The following is an 11,657-nucleotide window of genomic DNA, read 5'->3' on the forward strand; positions in this document are numbered from 1 at the left end:
GGACCTCCGGCACACCGTGTCGATGCTCTCATCTCGGACCACGGGGGAAGTACCGCAGAGACTGATGTGATTGGATAATCCTGTGTCCATATACCGAACACCTTATGACGGTTGTGATTTCATATATATAGCGATGTAAGGTTTGCGAGAAACAATAATAGCAGTAAGGACTCGAAAAATGGAGGTATGGGGTGGTTCGAAAAAGAGCGGCAAATGGTGCATCTGGAGCAAAGTTATATTTTGTTAAATGGAACGATATACATTAACATGCATAATATAAAAGAGCACACGCAGAGAAACACAATGCCGTTGGCCCTATGTGTGTACTGCACATAGGAACGAAGATATGGCCATGTGAATATGTGTAAACAAAATAACAAATGGCCCACTTGACCGTCAATACCACGGCAAGTATGTATGAGCTGTCAGAACAAATCGGACAAGATGAAGAAAGGGTGTGATAACAGGGAAGAAAAAATCGAGGAGACATCGTCAGCACCATTTATGTGACAGTGTTACAGCATAATGACAATGGTCATTACAGTATGTGTAATAAGCGAAAACCTGTCAAAGTGTATGCTCAAAATGGTGGCCGTCAGCTGTGATACAGGCATCAAGGCCTGTCAGACACCTGAGATGTCTTACATGCCCCTACTGCTATTATTGTTTCTCGCAAACCTTACATCGCTAGTGTTTCTAGTTTCTTTGCTATTTCAGGTGGTACTTTTAGCTGCCTCATCCTATATATATATAAAATGAAAGGATGATCTGGTGTGAAAAAAAAAAATAAAAAAATAAAAAATAAAAAAAAAAACAGTTGTTTCCTCCTTCCATTAGTACATATGTATACATTGAAAACGCCTTGAAAGATTACTGTTATCATCATCAACTTATAACTTCACACATTTTCTAACTTAACACCTCAATCGTTCAGCAACTACATCAGCAAGAGTCTTAATGTGATCACTGTTCAATTGGGCACACGCAATTAGTCCAACCCGAGAAGAGACACAAGTTACCCTGCGCTACCGATGAAGGTGACAAGGTTTGTCGAAACAGTACAGTACAATTTTCTATGCAGTTAGTAATACACACTTTCACAAGTTATACAAAATATGCGTTAAATTATATCATTAAATAAATATGCTTAAGAACAAGTTTTTTAACGAGTCTACAAGCAAGCAACAGACTGACACTACTGTATAATTAACGCTTTTCAATATATATTTTTCTATCTTTATTTAAATTTTAACACAAAATCTACATAACAATTCTCATTATAAATATTACAAAACGATTACAAAGATTTTTAAGAAAATGCTATTACCTATTTTTTTTTTCCTTTTTCTTTCTTTCGGAACATAAAATCAACATTTTGCATTTGCTTTCAATTTCAAAATGTCACAATTGTACTTAAAAGATCAAGGATTGCCATTGAATGTAATTGGTATACGTAACTAATCAGCTACTCATATGAACACAAAAATTATTTACTTAAAGATGCTATAGGATACATATTGAACAATAAAAAAGAATCTCTGCAATTTCTTATAATAAAGGGTGTCTTAAAAAGTCCCCTGACATAAGGGTAACCCTGTTATTATCAGTTACAACAAAATGTAAGAGGGAAAACCGTCTTCAGATGTGATGTTTTTAATCTAAAGTGAAGGATATTTTTTTTTTTTTTTAAATCGAACGAGCCGATTGGGCTGTACACTCTTTATGCGCCCAATGTGAAATGAAAATGCAACGTTGCTATTTACCTGAACCCACAACATACCTGAATGAAGTTATTGTCTTTTACGCTAACGTGTCGATGGCCAGCCCCATTTCAAACAGTAACTATTTACTTATATTGTGGGTCCAAATAAATGGCAACGTTGCATCTTCATTTAACATTGGGCGCATAAAGACTGTACAGCCCAAACGGCTCGTCCGATTTAAAAAAAATCCGTCACTTTAAATTGAAAACATCATACTTTACATTTTGTTGTTGTAATTATCTTAATAACAGTTACTCTGTGTCAGGGGACTTTGAAACACTCTGTATATATTTTAACATACATAGTGTCTTTCTCAACATCTATACCTCATTACGTACTTAACTCATTTAAGGATTTTCTGTATCATGAAGTAGTTAAAAAACACGTGGATCATCCGAAAAGCAACTGTAGAAAGTATACAGAAAAACTGATCGATTTTTGCATTTAGTCAATTTTGAAAGTTTTTAGCAAATTCTCTCACTCAGCCACAGAAAATGCGAGGAACGTTTTGAATAACTATTCTTCAGAATGAATAATACAATTTTCAAATATTGCTAAGCGTAAAATTCGATCATAGTTTTCCTGTATACTGCGCACATTTATTTCTGTGATGATTCACGACTCGTTAAGTCCTTCAGGATATAGAGAAACCGTTGTAAGAGTTCAGTATGTAACGAGGTATGCCTACTGAGAAAGACACCAACGTGTGTTGAAATATGTATTTATTATGAAATTACACTTAATTGGATACAAAGACAAGAAAATCAACTAAATTCGAACACTTAAGACAGTATTTATAAAAATATATAAAAGAACATCACGAGAGAGAGAGAATTCGTTTTGTTTTAAATTTAAGTGCAAGGACCAATAAGCAAGAGTTGGTACGTCAGTCTTCAATACATTTTAGCTCTTGAAACGACTCGTGAGATCTCAATTCACTTGAAAATTTACAAAGACACTACGGAGAAAATATAACCTTATGCTAATTTCAGATCATAAGTATGAGGGGAAAAAAGTCCAGTGTGTACAAAAATTTACGGAATAATATTTACTAACGGATGGTGTTCAAAAAATTTAATCCACTCTGCCAACTTTACAGATTAACGATATTTGATAAAGAAATAGACAAGAGACAGAAATGTTCAACTGGTATATAAATAATACTATGTAATACAATTTAAAACTTGTCAATATATTTTGCATGCATATCTATTATTATCTGCAAAAAAAAAAAAAAAAATCGAGAAACTGCTGACATACTTGCGATGTAATTTCCATGAATAACACATTTAGATCATCATCAACGTTGAGCTAGAAAAACGAATTAATGCCATAAGATAGTATTTACTAACCCCAAAGCAGAACAGGTGACGGCGCGACAATGTCAAAAAAAAAAAAAAAAAAAAAGTTGCAGAAACACTACCTAATCTCTAGACTGCCTCAGAAAGATAGTGTACTCCGTAAATAAAACACAATTCAGAACAATTCACGTTTGATAGTCATAATAATATAGCGATGAACTTGAGAGGCGGAAAAGGGAAGAGTACGTGACACACACAGTCGCCAATGCTACAGTGCTTGTAGCCGAATCGAGACTTTAGCAGACAGCTGTTCAGTGTTGGGTTGGTTTACTGAGCCACTGCGCATTGCCATCATGGTTATATGTAATCAAGATACTTAAAAAATGACTACCTGAAAGCTGACAGTAACAATATTATAATTAACCGCTCTGCAGCCAGTGATTTTTCGTTTCAAGAAAATTGGGGCAACTGATATGTTCGCACACATCCAGATAAATGTAACAACTGCCGGCTAGTTACAAGAGTAACAGGAAATTTTTGAAAATGGCTCAGAAATGTGGTAGTCAATGCCACAACCATTTCGAGCCTATTTCTGGAGACAAGTTGATGTCTAAAGAAATGACATTCAAACTTCTAAGGATTCAAGGAGACCGAAATGGTTAACCTTCATGGTATAAGATATATATATATAAGTAAATACTTGTAATTCTTTTTGAGTAAATATATGTGCGGATTTTTTGATTGACTATTTATTTAGTTATTATACAGCTATATAAGCTTCCTGTATATTTCTCCATAAATAAAAGCCTTGTAATTTAAAAAAAAAAAAAGTCTAGAAAAATAGAATTGTAACTTTTTTTTTTCCTTTAATGCGCTTAAAACCTTTACTACACCATTACTGAAATGCTTACAGAAAGTTTTTGGATTCTTCCTGTCGTCGCAGAAAGTTGAAAAGCGTTCTGCTTTAGGGTTTACCAATTTTCCTTATATCTGGAACTACAGTAAAACCTCACATATGATAAATGGAGAAAATTACAGTAAAACTGTATTTCTGTGGTCTCGGTAAACAATCAAGTTGATAAAAGTGCTGAAACCAAATTTTTTCACTGTAAAGAGCTACTGCGAAATTCAATACAGTACACTCACGAGTATCCGGTCTAATGTGGCGGAAGGGCAGGAGGGAGTCTTACGAACTCGTTTTTTTGGTCCACCAATACCTGAAGACAAAGTATTTATACCAAAACTCACTGTTATAATACAGTACGCACTTTCGCACTTCTTGTTTGGCTCCGTGCTGGTAGTTTATAAATGCTTATGTACTACACTGCACGTTTCAAGAATTTATTAGAGTAAGTTAAAGAATACGTACAGTATATATATTACATAAACATAAACTGTTCACATTGTAACATAAATTCTGTAATGTCTAACTTAAATGCAGGAAAGATAAAAACATTAACGTAAATCGTAGGTCTAATTCTTAAGAAAATTGACTCAAACTAATTTTACAGCACACACATATGAAAAGGTAGTCCGGAAACTAGTCTGGATAGTCGCGAGCCGGATACTCGAGAGTCTACTGTATTTGATTTTGCAATCTTTTCTTGCCCTTCTATAGAACGCCTAGAGTTGCCATGTTACTCTGAAACAAAAGATGAGCCAAAGTAATGTCTTATAACGTATAATCTAAGAAATCACCTTGTTATTCGACCGATGCAAACCATTTCCTTTTACAATTTCAAACATTAAAACTCTCAGGTGAAAGATAAACATTCCCCTTTAACTATAAAAGAATTTTATAATTTCTATGTATGTGTACTCACTGTTAACATTGAAAATGAATTAACTTTTTCTTGTTTTCTTTTTCTAGTATCAAATTTTGTATCTTTGGTATTACAGGGGGTCTACTAAAATTCAAAATTGAAATTTCGTGACTTTTTCTTTACCAAACCGTAAAATTACGTAACATTCTCAAGGACGAATTTTCATGCATGCAATAGAAGCGTGCTTTGTTTGCGATTTGCTAGCGTCTAAAGCCGACCATAGACATTTTTGGTGGTGAATTTTTACGTTTTCCAGTCTGTACTTACATTTGTAAGATTTAAAAAAACCGTGACCCAAAAGGTAAATTTCTTTTTCTTTTAACTTTCATCACCGTTTTCTGATTTCGTGACCGACAGACACCCTGTATTAACAACAGTATTTTTTACTCGCAATGAAAACATAAATATTCAACTCAGAACAAAAGATACTATTTTGACAGTAGAAAAAGAAAACTTTTAGAAGTTAATTGTGAATTTTCAGTGCAAATTAAAACTACAGTATAAATTAAAGACTAGGTATAACACTAGGGTAGCAGTTTTTTCAAGAAATGGAGTAAATTTTGGATTGAAAAACCTTCTGATCATGATTATTGCAAAATTGCAGTCAGCTAACTGAAATTACCATATTATGATGGTCACTGAGAGAAGTAGCACGGCTTTTCAAATTGTTGACTTGCTTCAAAATGTCTTATGATTTTCTACGGATCACCTTGTATTACTAATCATTAACAGAAAAAATAAATGACACACCATCTTGCTGTACATATGAATTTCAAAACAAGAACTAATCTTAAGAAACGTAATTGACCTATTTCTTTCGATATTCTTCCTTTAATTAAATAAAAAAAAAAAAAAATCAATCTACACGGAGAATCTGTTCACCAACGGTTTATTATGCATCAGCGGATCCTTTTCTTTCCGTCTCCAATTCTGGATTTTTAGCTTTCGTATAAAATATAACTTCACACAGGGTATTCCGTTACGTTACACTTTATTTTGATTTCTTAATTATCACTGTAATTTTAACAGTTCATCCGCTACTATGTGAAAGAACTAGTTCTTCCAACTGACTATTACTTACGGAATCCTCTGTGTAAAACCGTATTTTATAGGAAAGTTGAAAGGAGATGTACAGCCACGAATATTAATAAATGGAGGCTGAAGCGATTATTTCTTACGGCTCCAACCTCCATTTATTAATGTTCGTGATTGTACAAGAAATGGTCCGATGACGCAGAATAAATGATTGCTGAAAACCTCCGCGTAGGTTGAAAATGTCAATCAAAAGAAGAAAATGGAGGTACAAGGTAAGTTACAGGTTTTATAATGTACCTTATATCTTCAATTAGTAAATGTAACAATCTTCCTTGCACTTAAGATGTGAAAAAAAAGGGGGGAGTACTCCAGCTGCTTCAAACCAAACAAAAATTACTCATAACACAAAGAAAACACTAAAGGAAAGAACATTCTAATCATATGAACCTGTATCAATTTCATCCTGTCAAATGAACATTGTTAAAGACTACTTATGAAACTGTTTTCTGCATGTGTTCATAACCAAGTTTGATAAGATACTTGAAACTACTGTTACTTGTAAGAGTTTCTAACTCGGGAGCTTCCAACAGTTTCTCCAAAGGTATTATTACATCCTCCAAAACACCACCCATTAATATAATGAGATCAATCAACCGAAAGAAAAGAGTTTTCTGGCAAACTTCCAGCGGATTATCCAAATCAATATCAGTCCATGTGTCTCTCAACACAGCTTGACACCAAATAAACTGCCGTAGCTCTTGTTTTTCAAAGTCATCGGTTACGTACATTAACAAATCTAAAGCTTTTTTGAAGTCCAGTTCGTTGGCGTCCTTATTTTCGTCGGAAGCGAAAAGCCTCACCAACTCCTGAGGCGACAGAACCTTTTGTCTTTCTGCATCGTAACTAAAGGCTGTGAGAACAGATTCTGGAAGGTCCTCTTGGTAACGCGTCAAATCTATTTCCGTATTCAGTGCTTCCATCTTCCTCTCTTTGGTTTCTCCAGATTCATCAGATGCTAATAAGGCTAATTTTGACAGGCTTAGCATAGTTTTCTTGCGCTTCAACAATTCTGTCTCTTTTTGGGCTAACTGATGCAGTGTAGTGCTCGCTCGTGAATATTTACCCGCCAACACGTTCTGCAGCCAAGAAAGTGATGGATGGCTATCCAGAAATTCAATCAGGGCTTCTTGCTGACGAGAGCCTCTCTCCCCACGAAACTGGTTTAATAAACGTCCTTGTTTCTGTTCCCGAATGTACCATCCGAACACAAACTTGGAAAAGTCCTGCTCAGCAAACTTCTCCATGTAGTGCTCTAATCTCTCTCTGTTTTCGGTCACTTCACATATCTGGACAAGAATCTGGAAATCGCAATATTTCTCGGCAAGAATTGCTGCTCTTTCGTATTCTTGGTCTTCAATGAATGGCATGATTAGGCCATTTCTATCAATTTCATATTGGTGTAAATAGGTATCATACTTTTCTGTACCAGATATGCTTTCCAAATGGGACTTGCGACCATCAAGAATGATGTCCACAATATTCACTACCTGATCATAAAGTTGATTTTTCAGCGTAAGATCACCAATCGAGCGAGCACCATTATTTAATGTCAACATATGCTGTGAAGTTAAATAATCACGAAGTCCACTCTTTCCAGGAGCAGACGTCCACGGTAAGTATTCACACAATGTAGACGACGAATTGGATGTAAACACTGCCGCTTTCTGCTGTCGGTACTGTATTACGTCCTGAAGCACTGTCAGAATGATGGTGTTTGCTTCTGCTATGTATTTGGCCACATTCTGAAGTTGTACATCACTATGCGCCAAATCATCACATTTTTTACACAACATCTGAATAATGTCATGAATTTTCGAAACATCCCTGTAGAAGAAATCTTGGTGTGTTAGACCACCGATGGGTTTAACGTTTCTTTCGGCAAGAACGAACTTGATAGCCGTATCCACTGGTCCTCCCAGTTTAGCTTGCAGGGTCCGTAATGATATGGCTGCCACAATTTTCTCCGCGTGCTCACAAAGTACAAGAGAAGTTGCCTTTACAATTCCATCAAGGGCTACTGCTGAAAATCTGTTCCACAGACCGATATTTTTAAGGAACGTAACATACAATTCGTGCGCTTTTTGTTTGTCTTGTAACTGCTGAAGTATCTGCAATGAAGTAGAACTTCCAACAGTTCCTGTAAATCCCTGGGATTCAATTTCAGCCCACCGAGGGTCCCCAGCAGGAGAATCATTCACTATCTCGTAACTCACTTTCACTACTATTTTGTCTAACGCGGCGTCGATATCAATCACGCGTTCTTCTTCCATCGGAAACATGTCATTAACAAGCGCTTCCGCTTGTGATGGGTTCTTACAACAATAGTGCAGAAACGCAGCTTTCAATCGCGCAGAGCTATCTTTGTGAACACTTAACTCTTCCAGATCAGCTACTGACACAGACATATTCAAGGATTCTGACAAATTCGAAAAAGACGCTTGATCGAAAGTAGGCCCTTCGCTCATGTTCAGACTGGAATTCATTAGGTCCCTGTTACCGTCCACTGTTATAGACACCAACCCATGCTTTTTCGAGAAAAATACAGGTACATTACCCGACATTCCGGCACCTAAAATACAATCACCAGACGAAGCGAATTCTATAGTTTCGTGTTCATCTGTTGAAGATGTATACGGAACAGCCAATACAACTTCGCGATTATACAGAAGAGCCGTGTTATCTATCAAAAGAAATTGAAATTCCAAATCTTCATTACGCCTATCATCTTGATAATTGCCAATATTTTTTAGTACATAAAAGTGAGCAAATTTTACTGGTGTATTCATATCATCAGTATTTAACAAACCTAATGCATAGTACTTCTGCGAAGACAAATGACTACTTCCACCCGCTGCCAATACCATTATACCCTTTCTTGCAGGCTGCATATCTAATAGGAACGTATCTTGATCAGCAGGAGAACCAACATTATAATGTCCTAAATGAGCATCAAACGCCTCATGTACCATACGATTAATATCACATTCATAAACAAGGCGTTCATACTCACTATCAGTAAGCACCCATTTCTGTAAAGTTTGACCTGCAAGAATAAATAAATGCCACTCATCAGAATCAAACCCAATACCTCGTTTGTTCATAGCAACTACTTTCACCAATTTTGCTTCCAATATTTGCATAGAACCAAATAAAAATGACGATACACGACGGCCAATGCCTCCTAACCAACCCTGGGGAGTTTTCAGCATTCGACAGCTTACTGTGTAACGACCTCCGGACAGAAGAGGTTGCACTAACACTACAGTGGTCGTGGTGGTAGCCAAAATACAGCCAATAGGAGAAATGTCTGTTAGTGAATCACACACTTGTCCTTGCAACTCGGCATTTCCTTCAACTGATGTACCCTCATGCGCAATGCTTGGCCAGAATCTCACCGTTCCTTCAGGTGAAACTGCAATGCAAGACGGTACTTGTTTATCTTTACTTGTAAACACACACACTAACTCAGCACGATGTGCAAGATCGCTTGGGGGTAAAGTTAACTCTCGACACTGACTATTTACATGACGCCGCTGATCATCCTGTAGATACTGCCAAATCAGAAGCCGACGTCCACATACAAACCATGCCCATCCTGACGCACATACTCGTACACTAACGGTGGCACTTCTTTCTACACGGTGCAAGGCTTCTGTCACAAGTACAGGCAAAGACAAACCGAATCTTTCTACAGCATGACGAACAGTTTTGTATATTACTTGAGTGGAACTGGTAGATAAGTGAGAAGAATTCAAACTGACTCGACTTTGTCTGCCGGTATTCAAACCATGCACAATAGGTCTTCTCCTTGTGGGAGTAATGCCCGGTCTTCCCGTCCTCGATCCAAAACTAGGAGATCTTACAAGATTTGGCGAGTTCGCAGAAAATAATATATTTCTTTCCATTTTAAGATTTATATTAACAATACTATCATGTGTTAATTTACCAAATTATTTACGTTGCACTCCACAATAAATATTTGGCGGCACAAACTGAAAAAACGAATCACCTGGCATCACAGACTATTCACCAGTACCAGTACGGTTATATTCATGGTGTGATGAAAGTGCTATAGTTCTTTCTTTCCGTAACTTTCATCGAGCTTGCTAGGACAATTCGGTGTAAGGGCTTTAAACTTTAAAATGTTACTTAGAATTCTCTTCTTTTGTTTCTGTTTTAGATTCTTAACTGTTAATCACATGTTTTTTTTTTATTTTCATGCTTTCTTTGCTCTTCGCTAAATTTGAGTTCATTTGTATTGTGTTACTTTGCAAAACGAATATCTTTCAACACGACCCGCTCGGGAGAGTAATACTCCCGGAAGTACGTTTTTCCGCGCGCTACTCTAGACAGCTGTTTTACGCGCTATCCTACCAGTTGTTTTAAGTTGGTCACAAAATTTATATCATGAAGTACAAGGGGAACAAAACGACCCTATATCATGGAGTACAAGGTCATAAGTACTACAACTACTTATCTGCATAAAAATAAATAAATAACTTTTTAAAGTATTATTTTCATATTATTTTAATTTAATAAGTGTTATAAAAATGTAAAAAAAAAAACTTCCCTCGGGCGGGGTTTGAACTCGCGCCAAAAAAAAGATTTTATTACTAACAGAGAGCGCTAGCCCACTCGGCCAGTAAGGCCGACAACAGCAAGTGTTTGTTGTCTGCTATTTGAATGCAACGTGGCTTGCAGAAGTGGATAACGCCAACCAATCAGAAATGTGTTTCTCGTTTCTACTTCCGGGAGCATTACTCTTCCGAGCTAGTCCTCTTTCAACTTCAACTGTCAAGTGTTGCAAACTATACTATTCAGAAATAACGAAAACACCAGCACTATAAACAACACCCTACTACAATATTATGTAAATATATTTTTAGGGGGAATTGTGGGTGGATCTCCCTATCCTTATATTAATGAAATATGATTTTTTTTCTTAGCAGGAAATGCATTCTTATTGCCTTAGAAAGTGTTTCTTCAGGGAAAAGTTGCATTTATGGATGCAGTTTGACTTCAGGAGGACTGAGTATAGCTACATAGTGTGCACATACGGCATTAAAATACAGTGCACAAACCACGAATTAACTTTAAACACACATCAACTTGTGCTAAGTTGCTACTAAAAGTATGAATGCTATCTAACCGAGACAGGGCAGGAGTGCAGCAGAGGGACTCGAATAGTAGCGAGGGTCTGCGTCCACAGGGAACAGACACGTCAGTAACGTTGGGTATACCATAAACTAGTAGTGGAAAAACACCTTGTATGGCATGCAACACACGCCTTACGTATGGCACAGCTTTGCGACACTTCTATGAATACTTTGTATACTGTCTTCACGTAACACTTCCGTTCATTATGTCTTTCCATTTCCTATTTCTAACTTATTACACATATAAGAGATAAAGTTCCAATATATTTTGATTATTTGTCCAAAGTGCAATCCTATTGTGAAATCAAGTAGGCCTAACATATTTCCCTGGACGTAATCAAGTAACAACTGGAGTTTACAAATTTCTGGCCCGTAAAATATGGTAGCTTCTAAAATTTTCCCAAATTTCACCATATTTGGTTCAGATACAATTCTCTTTTATTGTTACTATTATTAGTTTCCGCTCTATATTTCTATATTTCCCTCCACTAGTGCAGTATACGCGTACTAGGGTTGTTA

At 36.5% G+C, this 11,657-nt stretch overlaps 1 protein-coding gene across 1 annotated transcript; it reads right to left on the minus strand.

The window, feature by feature from the left end:
* Positions 1–1,222: 1,222 nt before the first annotated feature.
* Positions 1,223–10,027, minus strand: Nup133 (nuclear pore complex protein Nup133). Its single transcript, XM_081727635.1, has one exon. The coding sequence runs from the start codon at positions 9,885–9,887 to the stop codon at positions 6,414–6,416; it is 3,474 nt and encodes a 1,157-aa protein (XP_081583761.1). The 5' UTR covers positions 9,888–10,027; the 3' UTR covers positions 1,223–6,413.
* Positions 10,028–11,657: the final 1,630 nt, after the last annotated feature.

The sequence above is a fragment of the Thermobia domestica genome, chromosome 10 (assembly GCF_964235325.1).
Source record: "Thermobia domestica chromosome 10, izTheDome1.hap1.1, whole genome shotgun sequence".
NCBI classification, from domain to species: domain Eukaryota; kingdom Metazoa; phylum Arthropoda; class Insecta; order Zygentoma; family Lepismatidae; genus Thermobia; species Thermobia domestica.